Consider the following 15,782-nt stretch of genomic DNA (forward strand, 5'->3'; position numbering starts at 1 on the left):
TGGCACCGAATGTCTTCTAAGTGCACTGTCCCTCTGCTTGGGCACTAGTGCTCCGCAGGCATAGACCTCCTCGGGCACCTCCCCGGACTCCATTGTTTCCTGACTGGCTCTCTGCTTTCATCCCATCCCCACTAACCTTCACACACACACACACACACACACACCATCCCCGCCCCAACCCCAGGAGCCAGACCACACTTGCTGGAAGCAAGTCAGCTTCTGATGTATCCGGCTTTTCCTTCATTAATATATCCCTCCTCCCCTGGACTAAGAATGAAACCCAAACTCCCTGACGTAGCCCAGAGGCCCTCACGTTAGCCTCCCAGGTCACCTGAGACACCGCTGCAGCCCCTTGCGCCACACTCGCCTCCTCTCTGTTCTCTAACAGTTCAGTCTCAGTGTTGCTTGAAGACTGAGCACATGCTGCTTCCATTAATGGGATGTTCTTCCAGGCCTCTCCTTACCCGGCTAAAGGGCGGTGCGGTCTGCTGGTATCAGCCTGTCATGGTTACTTTCATCTGCACAGACACACACACCCACCCTAGATACGCCCGGGATGTAAGTTCTAGAGCTCCGCTGCCATCCCTCCTTGCTCACACACCGCAGCCCTGAGAGTCCGACTCACAGCAGGCGGTCAGGACGTGCGACTCATTTACTGGGGAGGCAAGAGGGGTGTTTGAATTTGAGAAACGGCTCAGACCACCTCCGGTGGACTTCATTGCCCCCCTGGATGGCAGCAGGGGCTCAGGAGGACCCCGCGGGCCGCTCTGACCCGGGTGCTCTGGGCGCTCCCTCCATCCGTGTTCTTCGTGTGCCTGGCTTGCGGTAACAGACTGGAAGGTGTATCTTTAACTGCACGTACCTGGCTTTGGGCCGGTTTTTCACCTAGAAAATGAGGTGAAGGACAATCACATTAGATGCAAATCTGTTCCTGGCCTTGTATTTAGTTGAGACCTGAATTTGTTCTCCTGCCCCAGGTCTTCCGGGAAGGAACGCAGACTGCAGGTGAGGCCCCCAGGTTGACGGTCATCTGAGAGAGAAACATGGCTTTCCTCCTGGACAGTGGTGGGCTCTACCAGATAAAAGCAGTGCCAGAGCTGATTAGATGCTCACAGAAAATAAAAGGCTTGTTTGGGGCTTTTTCACATGTAGAGGCAAAGCCTCAGAAAGCTCAGAGTGCCAACAAATGTTAAATACAGGAGGCACCTTCCAGTGAAGTGCTTTTCCAAACTAAACTTGAGAAGAAACATGAAGTGAGGCTAAGGCTTACCGGGGGAGACCCCGCAAGCTCCCGTGTCAACGTGCACGTAGCCCTTGGTGTTGGAGCGTGCCAGGCAGCGGCCCGGCCACGGCACAGTGTAAAGCACTTCCTGGGGCACTGCCTTCCTGGTATTTTCCAAATTGGGAACCGCGTTTGGGTGGCATTTAAAAGGGCTGCAGAAGTGCAGTTTGGTTGAGAGGCAGTTTTGCAAACTTGTTCCATTTTGTGTTAAATTGGACTTACATGACTTGTTCATTGGGGAGGTGAGAAGAGTGTTTCAACTTAAAAAATGGCTCAGACCATCTCCAGTGGACTTCATTGCACCTCTGTTTATGGCCAATCCATGTCTTCAGCTAAATTGGGGAGGTCCGTTCCTCCGTGCCAGAGGTCTGTTACACCGACAGCCATCGCAGGGTCTTGGAACCCCGTGGGCGACACGCCAGCTCTGCGCGTGTTGTGTGCGCACCTGTGGACGCTCGCGCACCCTCTGCAGGGGAAGGCCCGGGTTATGATACTCCTCAGTGGGGCAGCGTCGCAGGTGATGGTTTTCTCCAGGTCAGGAGGGGGAGCAGAGGTGAAATTTGGGTTCCAGAGCCCACAGAGTGACCCCACGAAGGGGGAAGGGGGACGTGTGCCTCGGTTGAGCCTGCGGAGCGCTCGCTCGGGCCCCCCTGAGGCTTTGTGGACACAGGAGAAGGAGCTTCGAGCGTTGGAGGCCTCCCTGTGGAACAGTGTAGTGTCAGGGGACAGACCCCACAACCTGACATTTGCTACTGATTCAAGGGACCGAGAGAGAGAGTGGGCATTTGAAGGGAGGAATGCAACTCTCAGGGTACACTGGGAAGCCCTTTATTGAATTATTTGCTTTTATATTTAAAAAATCTCTCCTTCCCCCGCTCCCAGAGGTGAACAAAAACAAAGTATCGCCAAAATGTAGAAAATAGAGTAACAGTCCCCACTGATTCTTTTTACCAAGGTTAATCTCAGAATGAGAAGAGCTCTACATCTTGTCTGCTGATAAGAAGCCTTCGCTGTGCACCCTAATACAAAGGAGGCAGCACAGGGAAGGAGGAAGAGGGTGCACACCCCGTGGCTGTGCTGCCCGTGCTGGTGCGGCAAGGCCACCATGGAAAGATGGCAGCCAGGAGAAAAACAGGTCCCAGGTGCAAAGGGGAAGGAGATCCTCTCTGTCGTTCATGTTTTCTGACTCTGGAGTCTTTTAACTGCCCTCCAAACCTGGTTCCTCATTTGGGAAATACCAGGAAGGCAACGCCCTGAGAAGGTGCCTTAAACTGTGCGGTGGCCGGGCTGCCGCCGCCTGGCACGCTCCCACACCAAGGGCGTCTTGTCTCCGGGCGAGGCAAGAGGCAGGCAAGAGGCAGGTATTGACCTTGGGGCAGAAATGAGATCGCTGGCCCTGAGAGCCATGTTCACGGCGGGGGTGGCTGGAGGTTGGCAGAACCGGTTCTGTTCCAAGTCTTTGGAATGCTGACCCGCACAGGTCTGAGCTGAGCACTTTACCCGCAGAAGAGAACGATGCTAATGTGGGTTGATGATGGTGTTTGTCACCCCCAAACACTGCCTTCCCCAGAGCCGCTGTCCTTGACTCTAAGTGAATCAAACCCCTCCTACAGGGTTACCAAGGCCTCTTTGCTAGTTTAGAATATGGTCCTCAGATTTCTCCCACGGACACACCAAGTAAAATTTTAAATGGTCTGTCTTGCCTTCATTAAATGCACATCCAATTTTCTTCAACTTTGAGTCTTTGCCAGAGCCTGATTTCAGAGTGAAATCTGTAATTGTCAAGGGCAAATGAAGCTTTTGTCCTCCTTGGACTTTCTTCAGATGCTTTTTTAAATTAAGGACTGGAAGGAGAGGGGCAGAGAGACCTGCGATTTAAATGAAAGGGACTTGGGAAATGTCCATTGATATGGGAATGAAACGTGAAGGTTACCTAGGGAGGAAGCAAGATTGAGCTGCTGGTAGAATTCCTTGTAAGACCAAGGGCAGATTTTGACTCTGCATAGAACTTTAGAAACCCAGACTGCTCTGAGTCAAAGATCTTATAAAGTACTTGGGAAGCGTAGGCTATACAAGATCTTTAAGAGAAGACAGACAGCCCTTCCTGTCCTCTGTCCCTTGAGAGGGCTCTTCAGCAGGTAAGTGTAGGGACATAGCACCTGTCATGTGAGAGGCAGGTTCCCGGGTTTTATTTTGAATGGGGGAAACTAAACACCTGGGCTTACCATAGTCTTTTACTGGAGAAAATAAGAACTGAAATCATTTCAATTCCCACCTGGTATTTTTCCTCCCCCTAATTTTTGCTCTCCGTTCAAAGAACATTTCGTAAAATGGGAAGGGTCATTTGCTGTGCAGGTTTTAAGGAACACCTGCTTATTCTGTTGAAATTTAAATGAAGTTCTTTACCTTTGAATACTATTTGGACTTTGGACAGGGTGCAAATCAAAGAAGGCTGACCCCTGAGGTCAACCCATATATAAAGTTTGATGTCAGTTTTCAACCAACAGTAGTGTGAGGAGATCAAGAAGTGACATGTGATATCTGCAAAATTGATCACCTAAGAATTATGGAAGTTCTTCATATAATAGTTATTTATCCACTTCTAAGTTCAAGTGCACACATAATGATTCTAAAAGCTCTGATTCCCACCCTAGCTGGTTTGGCTCAGTGGATAGAGCTTGGGCCTGTGAACTGAAGGGTCCCGGGTTCAATTCCGGTCAAGGGCACATTCCTGGGTTGCGGGCTCTGTCCCCAGTGGGTGGGTGGGAAAGGGTGTGCAGGAGGCAACGGATCAATAATTCTCTCTCATCATTGATGTTTCTCTCTCTCTCCTTCTCCTTTCCTCTCTGAAATCAATAAAAATATTTTTTTTAAAAAATAATAATAAACAACATAAACTGATGAACAAAATAGAACCAGAGTCATAGAAGCATCGAACAGACTGTCCAACCTATGAGGGAAGGAGGGAGGTGAGGGGGTAAGAGATCAACCAGAGGATTTGTACGCATGCATATGAGCATAACCAATGGACACAGACAGGGGCGGGGGGGCCGTGGGTAGGGCATGTGCTGGGGGGTGGGGGCAGCCAGGGAGAAGTCAATGGGGGAAAAGGAGACCTATGTAATACTTTAAACAATAAAGAAATTAAATTTTTTTTAAAAAAACATGACAAAGGAAAAAATTAAATAAAAGTTCTGATCCCCTTTCCTTGGAGTCCAGAAGTTTTGATGGCAAACCCTCAAATAGGAGTCAGGTATTTTATTATCGAAAGAATAATGAAAGACGTGGATTCAAAAAAAAACATTTTACCGCTGATTACATTGCATATGGATATCATAGCTTTACATTTAAACCACTCGTGGTATTTTGTGTCACACATTTTGTCAAAAACAGTGGGGATGTTAAAACTTGTCATAAATGAGCCTGGTGTCTTCGCCAAGAACGTACGATGAAAACGATTCGTTTTCTGCCACAGCCCAGAGAGCAGTGTGGTTTGTGCTCATATCTTTGCACCTGGCCCACCCCTCTCTCTGTCTGCCAATCGCTTGGGGATTTGTCTGCATTCAGCATTAGCTGGAGGAAGGTGGAAGCCAACATATTGTTGATACATTTGTGTGTGTGTGTGCACAGAAGTGCTGAACAAAGACGAGCTGATAGGAAACACCCACTCAGAACCAGTAATAACCCTCTCGTCTTGCCCCTCTCACTCGCTTCCTTTCAGCAACCACTGGAGAGAAAAGACAGCCAGAACAGCTCACAGCACAGCGTCGCCAGCCACCGCAGCCTGCACACGGCCTCCCCCAGCCACAGCACACAGGTGCTCCCCGAGTTCCCACCTGCAGAGGCCCCCGCTGCAGAGCAGACCGACAGCTCTGGGCAGAAAAAGCCAGATCCTTTTAAAATCTGGGCCCAGTCCAGGAGCATGTATGAAAGCCGACGTGAGTAGACCCCAGCTGCTGTCTTCGGGCAGCCCCACCTCCAGGCCTCAGCTTGCTCTCGGGGCTTATTAGCAATAGGTTTTCCCTGTGTAGACTGCATAGAGGGAAGCCGAGGGGAGGGGTGAGAGCGTGTCAGCAGTGATCGAATCTGCCGGCTATTCCTGGAGGCTCCCTCAGGCCGTCAGCTTGGGGAGGGTAGATGCGGATGGCCATCAGATCCAGGGCCCAGTGAGCACGGGGTTGTTGTTCCTTTCAGTTAAAGGAGGTGGCAGGTAAGAGCTGCCGTCCCGTTAGCTCTTGGGAAACAGCTCTGATGTACAGGAGAACATGAAGTGACTGGTTTGGATTGCGGGAGTAATGAGAAAAAAATAAATTCTTCCTTAGTGGTCTCTGAGTTTTTAAGAATACTGGTAATTTTTTCAACCAAATATTAGCCGTCTTTCTAAACATTCCCCTTAAAAAGAAAAAAACAACAACATTGAGTGGTCTGTGCATTAATTACTGATACTGTGGTTAAATGTGTTCCCCTGGCTTTGCTTTTTCAATAAATAGGAACTAGCGAGGGCACACACCGTAACTTTGTGGCTCCTATAAACAAAACATTGCCTTCATGTTTAATTTCTTACCTTTATGATGAAGTGACTTCCAAAGACTATTCACCATAAATAATGTTCATGTCTCTTGTCATTATTCCCAATGAAAGTTCCTAAAATGCTTCAATCTTAGCACATACACGTGCGCTCTGTTATGGCTGTTGCTGTTTCTGGCCGTTTCTCATGAGTATGATTGGTCAGGATGACGCAACTGTGGAGGCCGTGTACCGATCAGTTTCTGCCATTCCCTAGGTTGCTGTTGTTTTTTCTTGTCTTTTGAAGAAAAACACAGTGTGTAGCCTAAGATGTGATTCGCTGTCCCCTCCCCCCAAGATATTAAACTGAGCAAAGTACTCCAGGAACATTGAAGGCAGCTATAGTATCTTAACTGTACCCTTAATCTGTGCCTCCCTTTGTGGAGAAACATATTTTCCTTATATTTCATTTTATTGAGAAGGGCAATGTGGAGATTAACACCGTCTCTGATTCAGTTCCTTCACACGGTCTAAGTACTGTGCAAACTACCGTATTCTTGATATGGCATCTGTCACAACTGCAGGGTCAGGTGAATCGATCTGCAGTGCAGGCGTGTTCATGAATCCCTTCGAAGGGCTTACAAGTTTAAAAACAAAGGCACGCATGGAAGTCCTTTAAAAGCCATGTTGCCTGTTTGGGTTTTTTTTCTAGATAACATACCTATTATGCACGTGTTTTTAAAAATGACACTGATACAGTCGTACTAGTTAACATTCGGGACCAGCTGTACCCACTAGTGTTGACTATAAAAGGAAGTTTCAAACTTCCCGCTGGCGTTTCGCCCGCTCACAAATAGTTTGGAAAGAAAGCCTGTCAGAGCTGTCCCGTTAACCAGAGTAACCCATGCTTTTGGGGAGACACACTTGCACAGCTGGAAGTGGTGAACGGTTTGCATTATCAGAGTCCATTTCAGGAGCTTGGGTGTCGTTCTAGACCGGTGATGGCGAACCTATGACACTCGTGTCAGAGGTGACATGCGAACTCATTTTTTTTTGTTGATTTTTCTTTGTTAAATGGCATTTAAATATATAAAATAAATATCAAAAATATAAGTCTTTGTTTTACTATGGTTGCAAATATCAAAAAATTTCTATATGTGACACGGCACCAGAGTTAAGTTAGGGTTTTTCAAAATGCTGACACGCCGAGCTCAAAAGGTTCGCCATCACTGTTCTAGACACTTCTTGTTTGTGTGTGTGTTCAGACCTCGGCAGATCTGATGCTTTGTGCCTCTACATGGAAGGCTATTCTGTTGAACTGCCTAGAATTCATCTGAACAGGTATTAGCACAGAATGAATCCCACCAGGAACCTGATACTCTTAAATAAATGCTGTCGTGTGGCAGTTACAAAAGTATACTTAATTTTTTTCAAAAGGAAATAAGGGTTTAGGCAAATTTAAAGTTCATGACATGGTTAGGACAAGGCCATACAAGAATGTGTACAGTGGGGTTCAATTAAATATGAAGAGTCTAATATGGTCATGGGAGTTCTATGAAATGCTCAGCGGTACAATTGTGAATTCTAGCTTTTTGACAAGAAAAGCACCATGAAAAAAAGAAAAAATAAAGCAGAAACAAACTGCAATCTTTTAAAATCCAGAGCAGCCATGACCTTTACTGTGAAAGCTCAACTGCACGCTCCTTATCAATCAAAACGAAATTAAAATGAACTGAGAGAAAGCACATACATTAAGTTTTGCAAATTGTGAAATTAATATTCCAGCTATGTCACCTTCGCCTGCGTCGGGATTGAGCAAGGGTGAAAGGGAGAGAGAAATCAGTTCCACGAATTTTGGAGAATGTCAGAGTAAGGATTCACTGAAAACTTTTATTTCTCCATTATATTCATTCTGTTTGATGTTCCCATTGGTCGGGGGGCGGGTGGGGTGGCGGACACAGAGAGGGAAATGCCATGAGCCAGTGTTTTGGAATTCTTGTTAACCAGGCATAGACCAAAGACCAGATGAAAGCAAAAGTGATGGCATGGGCTTGCTAAGTCCGGAAATGTGTGTCTGCAGGAATGGAGGCACCAGGAGGTTTCTTTGCAAACCTGGTGATTCCATCCGTCTAATTAGCAAAGGAAGTCTTTTGAGCACTTTATTGTGTTGTCACTTACGTGACCAAAGGAGATTAACTGCTGAGGTGGTCTCCTATGCAAGGGCTTAAAGGTGAAGAAAGCTGGACGAGATTCTCCTCGCTCTTTTTGATGTAGCCTCACTCAAAAGAAAGACAAAGGGATATAAACATCAGAAAGATGGCTCTACCCTGCTGTCTCCTAAAAATGTAATTGTGATGGAATCTGCCTGAAATAAAGAAGAGAACTAACCATTTGGGAGGAGTAGTTGAGACACCTCAGTGCCGCTGGCGGCAGAGGACACAGAGGGAGGAAGTCTGTGATCCCGTGTGTCACCGAAGTTTACGAACTGTGTGCATTTGGTCGGTGGGAGAGGAGTGTGATTGTTAAGGAGCCAAAAGACTTCCTTCGCAGCATCCCTACGTGTGGTGTACTGTGCTTGTGTCTCTGTTTTCCTGGCTCATCACTGCAGTCCTCAACATTCTTGGTGTCGTTGGGCATCTTGTTTTTAAATAAATTTGCCATTTTCCCACTGATTCTAAGGGAGAAACAAATGCTTTTTTCCTGTGGACTAACCTGTATGATAAGCCTAAGTCTGTTGCCACAGCCACCCACACCGTGCTAGCTTACACCTAAATGAGCTTTATAAGGCAGAACTTGCTACGTTTGGTGTCATCGTAGGATGGGCATGTGCTCCTGTGAAATGATGCTGAGAAACGGGTCTGGCTGGAGGTCTCTGCAGAGGCTGTTCACAGGGAGGCCCAGCAGACTCCGCACAGGCTCTGCCAGGAACCCGGTGCGCTGGGACGCACCCAGGGTCCATTTTGGTAATAATCCTGCTTGAGTGAACCAACGATGGAGACCCAAGTTGATTTAATTTGTTGTTTCCATGGGTCTATTACACTAAATACCCTGTAGCCAGACACTCAAACGGAAAGAAAGAGGTGTTACCTTAGCATGCTTAAGGAAATATAATTCTCAAATCGCGTCTATGAGAGTCCTACGCTGTAGCTCCACTCCATGTCCGTGGCTCTGGGAGCTTAGCTCACGAGTATAATAAGAAAGCGCTGGGCGAAAAGCACTGCTCAAAGCCCCGGCATTAAGACAGCTCAAGCAGAAATATCAGAGGCAGACCTCCCTGCCTTGCTCTTCCCTGTTTATCTAGCTGCTGCTTTCTTGGCACATTCATTCGCTGTACATTTTAAGCCTGTGGGTGAGTCACTAAAAAGGGCCCTCTCTCCAACTTGAAGTGCAAACACTGCCTCCTCCTCCTCCCTGGCCCTTTGTACAGAATTGGAGAAGAGAATTAAATGCTGGGGTCTGCACACCGCTGCAGCCCCAAATGCAAGTACTTAAACCAGAAAGTCTGCAGAACAACATTTGAAAATCTCCTTTAAGATTCACTGCCACTAAACTACATTTTTTTCCTCTTTAAATAGAAGCTATGTCATTTATAGACTATATAAAGCACTATCTATTAAATAAAAATTAAGTAGAAATAACCCTTTTTTATTGCCATAGGTAACAGAGTGGTATATAGAACAATTTCATGTACAGTAAGCATGTTTCCATGGAAATTGCTTTTCTTTTGAAAAATGAGGTTTTTTATTTTAAAACCCTGAAATATTGAATTTTAAAAGTAAAGTATCAAGTTATTGGATAATAAATTAATACTTTTAATGATGAAATATTATAGGCAAATTCTGGAGTAAAGCAGTCACTCTAACAATGAAATATAGTTCATTGATACAGAACAATTTTGTTGTCACCGTTAATCTTAAAGATATGGAAGGCTGGAGACTTTTGGGTAAAGTACTGAAATCTTAGTAAACTTTGCAAATTTGGAAATATTAGGATGTTTAAGACTAACTTATTTTGGCAAAAATGATCTAACAAGTTAAATTATTGGCATCGCTGGCCTTGATTACTTTAAAGAAGAAAGAAGTGTTTTTGGTTTGGTTGGTTTTTTTAATGGAACATTCTTCACCCCACGCTCTTTCTTCTTTTAGTTGATGGAGCATCAGGTGACTTACCCTCTGAGTGGCTTAGCACCTCTCTCCCGGGCACCGTGGGCGGCTGTGGTGATTGCATTCATGCCCCTGCTGACCACTGGCTTAGTCAGGGATAATGGCTCGGGCTTGGTTAGGAATTATCAAACAGTGATTAGTCCTTTGAAAAAACTTAGTGCTCAGTGACGACTGCCGCTGTCCGCCCTCGCCCAGCGTCCTGTTGTTTGTTGCCTTGTCTGTGTTAGAAGACTGTCGTCTGCTCAAGCACTCAGTGTCGGTCCTGTAGCTGTAACCTTAGGGGTGTGCTGCCTTGTATCAGAGAAATAACCTCTCTCTTCCTTCCCCCTCTAGTTCCAGATTACCAAGAACAGGACATCTTCCTCTGGAGGAAAGAGACTGGATTTGGATTTAGGATTCTGGGTGGAAATGAACCAGGGGAACCTGTGAGTCTTTTATGTCCCTTCCCGCTCCCCCTCCCCCTCCCTGGCCCCCCCCCCCCCCACACACACACAGTGCTGGCAGCAGTAACAAATCCCCAAGTCTCGAGTCCAGCCAGGTGCCACACTGACCGCCTGGTCCAGACAGAGGGGCTGTTCCTTAGGTTTTGTGGAGCCTTTGTCTTGAGGGAAAAGGGACTGGTTAGAGAACAGAAAGAGTTCACCCACCGGCACTGGCAGAGCCAAGCATGGACACAATTGCAGTGGAGACAGACTGGCTATTTCATTATGAGTGCACCACCCAGGAGAACCGGAAGCTGATGCTCAAAGCCTGGACTCCCCGGTGGTGTAGAACACAGATTACATAGGGCAAAATCACAAGGCACCGTGTTGGAGGCTCGGGGTTGTGCTAGGAGCTGACGGTCGGAGCTGAGGTGAGGGTGAGGAATTATTTTTTCAGATCTCGAGGACAGTGTCCTGTCCCCCTGTCTGTTTCACGGGGAAGCAGCCAGGGGGTCGTTCCACCTCAGGGCTCAGGAGCTGAAACCTGGCCCAGGTCAGGGTGTTGCCTTTATCCTGCCGGAGGCCCAGGCCCATGACCATTCGTCAGGCCCGGCTCCTGTCTTCCGCTACCTCAGGGGTTGCTGATTATCTGTAGAAAGGCTAGGTCTCCGAGGGTTAGAAAGAGAGGCATGATTTCCAGACTAGGATTATAGCTGAATTTAATCACAGTCATAAGGACCCTTGGTTTCACTATAAAAGTTTGTGTTCATGTTTGTGAAAAGTGGGAGTTGCTATCAAAGAATATGAAGCCAAAAAGCAAAAGGAATCGGGATCCAGTAAGAAAACAATGTGATGCTCCGGCCAGTTCTGCATTTGGAGGAGCACCAGGTTGAGAGATTAGAAATGTTGGGCCCAACTGTCTTTACAAAAGAAGAGAAAGAACCCCAAACAAGAGTGAGGAGACATTTCACCTCTCTGGGCCTCATCTTTAGAGTAAACTTAGTATTACATCACAGAATCCTTTTGAAGGGGGAAAAGAGAACTAAAGAAATGTATTGGTAATTCCCTCATCAGAATAAAAATAACTGTTACTGGTTGAGTGCTTAGTCTGTGCCAGATGCTATGCCACAGGCTTTAACATACACTCTCTCATTTATCCTTCAAGTCCATGAGTGTTTTCCCCATTTTTGAAATCATCAAATGAAGACACAAAAGGTTAACTGACTTGCCCACGATCACAGAGTTAGTAATGGAAGGACTGGAAAGGGTCTGATTCCAGAGTCCGTATTCTTAACCACTCACCTGGCAGAGCTTTCTGTAAACTATGCATGTCACACAAAGGTAGCGGTGGCATTGGCAGCTCAGGAGAAGGCAGGGAGAGCACAACTATTTTAACTAAAGCTGAGTGGACGGTAAACATAAGGCACTAAATAAAGGCTGCTTGGATGCGGGTGCTGAAAGGACAGAAATGCAGATGACAGACCACACTTGCTTGATTCACCCCTTCATTTAACAGGTCTATTGTGCACTCGCTATTGCAAGGCTCAGTGCTGTGTTTTGGAGAAAAGTAGTGCCACTATTACAATTAGCAGAGTTTTCTGAAAGGCTGGTTTGTAAGTGGATAGAAAAGGAGAAAGGGTTTTGCAGAGGAAAGGAATGAAGTGTTTTATTTCTGCAAAGGAGAAAAAGAACCATCACCACAGAGAAGTGTCTGGGAACCAAACAAGAGAAAGTTCTTTCTCCACCATGTGAGAACTGCTGTAGCACCTAGCCCAGCGCCTGGCATCCCACGGGCACTAGGAAGTGTTTGTGGTATGGATACAGACAGGGATGAATTAAAATGTTCCCGGAGATGTGAAGTCTTTGAGTAGAATAGCAAATGAAAAGGTCGCTGTTTTATCTGTCATCCAATTGCTCCACAGATTTATATCGGTCACATCGTACCACTGGGTGCTGCTGATACGGATGGCCGCCTGAGGTCTGGGGATGAATTAATCTGTGTGGATGGGACACCAGTCATTGGAAAGTCACACCAGCTTGTGGTCCAGCTTATGCAACAAGCTGCCAAGCAAGGCCATGTCAACCTCACAGTGCGGCGTAAAGTGGTATTTTCAGGTATGTTCCTCATTCATGCCTTCAGGCAGGGCATGGTCTCTCTGTGCACAGATAAGGACCCCTTCCTGTGTCATTTGATGATAACTCTCAACAAAAGAGGTCATTATGACAGTCAGGAGAATCAGACTTTCAAATTAAGAGCAAAAATTAGGTTGTGCTCTATTGTTGACAGTCGTGTGTTAAAGTGAGATTTTTTTCTCTCTACAAGAAAGGGGAAGCGTTGCCCAGTTCTAAGTCATATGTGATTCTTCCCCCTACAAGCTTCAAAATACTACATACCTGTGACCGTCTTGGACAGTCCCTCCTCCCTCCACCTGCCTCGATTTTAGCTTCCCTCCTTGCCATTCTTGTGAATCAGGGTTTCCGTCTGTGTCACACCCGCCGCTCAGTGACAGCTCACCGTGTGTCTGCCCTCGCCCTTCTCTCACCAGCTCCCTGGGAGCACTCGGTGGTTCGCCTTTGTCTGCAGCCCCCTCCCCATGGTTAAGACAGAACCCAGAGGCAGTAGAACCACATTCAGTGCTGTATCAGTGGAATTACTGAAGAAGTGTGATGTCACATAGTACGAGTTCTCCGTAGTTTTAATATTAGTGAAACAAATACTGAGATAAAATCAACTGGCACCTTGTTTTTAAAAAAGTGGTGTAACTCATTTAAATCGTATATAATTAATTACAGAAGGCGTCAGATTCCAGTGTGGAAGAGTCCTGCCTACTGCAGCTCTGGAAACCACTGGTAATCAGCTAGGTTCCGAGGCCTCCAGGGCAGGCCAGTCCGTCTTTCTTCACATAGCATTCCCTGCAGCCAACAGCAGTCAGAGTGGCTTTTGAGATGTGGCAAACACTTTTTTACTTCACCAAATAAAAGTAGTAGAGCAATGTGATTTTTATTCCAGAATTATTTTTAAATCCTTAAGTGTTTGGGGTTTTTAGCTCTGGGTCAAAGATATATTAAATCTATTAAAAGACAATTTAACCAGTCACAAAAGGACAAATGTCATATGAGTCTACTTTCATGAGGCACTAGGCAGACAGGTTTATATCAAGAAGTAGACTGGTGGTTGCCAGGGGCTGCTGAGCGGGAAACGGTTCAATGGCCTTTAATGGTAGAGTTTCCGTTTGGGAAGGTGATTGAGTTCTGGAGATGAAGGTGGTGATGGTTCACAACAGTGTGACTGTGCTTAATGCCACTAAACTGTACACTTAAAAATAGTTAAAAATTTATGGTCTCTGTATTTTACTACAATAAGATGGAAATCTATGAGAGGAGGAGCTTTCCAGAATAAATACAGTCTTACCCAAAAGCTGAACACACATTTTGTTTTTGGCACGAAACATAAGTTGGTTTCACCAACTCCTGTGGCTCTTTAGGAGTGTTTTACCCTGTCACCTGACCTAGCCATCAAACTGCAGTTGCATAGACCGGGAATTCTGAGGGTATTGGGTTGTGTTGTGCTGAGTACATCAGTGAGGCTGGCCCCAGGAAGCACACCTGCGCCCGGCGCCGTGGGGAAGCCCCCAGGCGTGTAGTATTCCTGCCTGATGGGAAATTCACAGCAGGTCCCGGAGAGCTGAGTAGAACTGAGACAGGGTAATGGCACTCTGAATGTGCGGCCAAGGTCAGGCCTCGGGCGAGGACGGCATCGTGGTGTGGGCCAACCTGCACTGGCTCTGCGTGACCTGTGGTTTGTGCGGGGATCCCTCCGAGTGCGAACCCGGGTGCGGGTGCGGGTGCGGGTGCTGAAGTGGCCGGTGCTGGCGTTTTCCCCAGACATCCATGCCAGTGGAGACGGGAAAGTCAATACTTTTCTCCAGAAGCTGCTTGAAACCCTCGAGCCTGGGTTCTGTGCGGCCAGGCTCATTTCCCGGCTTCGTGCACGCGTGGAGCTGGGGGCGGGGGGTGAAGGGTGGCGGGCGCTGGGGCCAGATCGGGGCCTGAGCGCGCACCTCCTGCACAGCCCCCAAAGCCGAGCCAGAGGTGCCCTCGCCGGCCTCGTCGCACCACAGCAGCACGCAGCCCGCCTCGCTGACGGAGGAGAAGCGCACCCCGCAGGGCAGCCAGAACTCGCTCAACACCGTGAGCTCCGGCAGTGGCAGCACCAGCGGCATCGGCAGCGGCGGGGGCGGTGGCAGCGGCGTGGGCAGCGCCCTGCAGCCCTACGACGTGGAGATCCGGCGCGGGGACAGCGAGGGCTTCGGCTTCGTCATCGTGTCGTCCGTGAGCCGGCCCGAGGCGGGCACGACCTTCGGTGAGTGGCAGTGCCCTTTCCAGGGTTTGCGAGGCGCCAGGCAGGCCGGTCAATATCTCATTAACAGAACCGCCTCCCTGCTCTTCGCTGCAGGTGATTAAAGTCTTAATTGGGATGCAGTTTGTTGGGTAGCGTTTCCCTCCTGAAGGTTGGGGGTTTTTAACCGTTCAGCTTCCATTCTGAATGCGTGTTCACACACGCACCCCTAAGCATGCTGACATCTGCACGCAATGTGCAGAGCAACCCCTTGATGTCGAGAAATTCTCACGGGGAAATAGTAGCATCTGAAGGTCTAGGAGGGTTTTAAGGAGCATATGGCTGTAAAAATGCTCAGGAGGTAGAGGTGTAAGAAGTAAAAATATTACATGAAATGCCCTTTCCACCTGATCTGTGTCCTTTCTCTACTCTGTCCCCATCTGAAATGTTTCAATTTTAAGTAAATTTTGCTTTTGCCTGATTAACAATCTAATTAAAACCTGAGAGTCATGTGTCTTCCTTGCCCTTGAATTCTAGCAGGAGTGAGTTTCCCATCTAGCCCAGGTGTGGGGGTTTCAGCAGAGTATTTTCACCCTCAGAAGGTTACTCTCAGCAGACAAATAGGAAGCCAGCGGATTCCAGGAACTAGTAATCTATGAATCTGTTTCCGATTGAATGGATTATAAGTATGTGCTCCAAGAATGATCCCCCTTCTTCATTGGATAAAGTAATTTGTTATTCCCCACGCACATTTGCCGATGAATATAGACTGTGATGGGAGGCAGGAGGGCTGTGCAGACTTTGAAATGTACCTCAGCTCTATCCCCAAACGCCTCACCCACAAGGAGTCTGAGGACCTTGCTGGCTAAGATCAGCGAGGTGGCCCATCCCTTTAGCTTCCTGCGTCTGAGGAACCCCCTTGCCTCCATGTAGTCTCTGCCCTTTCCGTCCTGCTAAAGCCGGTCTCCCTAAGGTTTGGCCACAAGGAGACAGTCAGCAGGTCTGTGCATGTGTGGCTGCAGTAACAAGCACCCATTACTAACAGTGCTTTTGTGAGCTACTTTAATAAT

General features: G+C 47.4%; 1 protein-coding gene across 7 annotated transcripts in view; it reads left to right on the forward strand.

The window, feature by feature from the left end:
• The window catches only part of MAGI1 (membrane associated guanylate kinase, WW and PDZ domain containing 1), a 535,490-nt gene that overhangs the window by 505,890 nt on the left and 13,818 nt on the right, over positions 1-15,782 (forward strand). For 4 of the 7 annotated variants that reach the window (XM_006089030.3, XM_023754043.1, XM_023754044.1 and 1 more), the window contains 5 exons: positions 5,004-5,220; positions 7,574-7,657; positions 10,285-10,376; positions 12,296-12,488; positions 14,446-14,736. In XM_006089030.3, the coding sequence (XP_006089092.1) occupies positions 5,004-5,220; positions 7,574-7,657; positions 10,285-10,376; positions 12,296-12,488; positions 14,446-14,736 (877 nt within the window). The remainder of the gene's footprint in view (positions 1-5,003; positions 5,221-7,573; positions 7,658-10,284; positions 10,377-12,295; positions 12,489-14,445; positions 14,737-15,782) is intronic. The other 3 variants (XM_023754045.1, XM_023754046.1, XM_023754047.1) reach the window with 1 other exon arrangement.

This window comes from Myotis lucifugus, unplaced genomic scaffold (assembly GCF_000147115.1).
Source record: "Myotis lucifugus unplaced genomic scaffold, Myoluc2.0 scaffold_55, whole genome shotgun sequence".
In the NCBI taxonomy this organism is placed as follows: Eukaryota; Metazoa; Chordata; class Mammalia; order Chiroptera; family Vespertilionidae; genus Myotis; species Myotis lucifugus.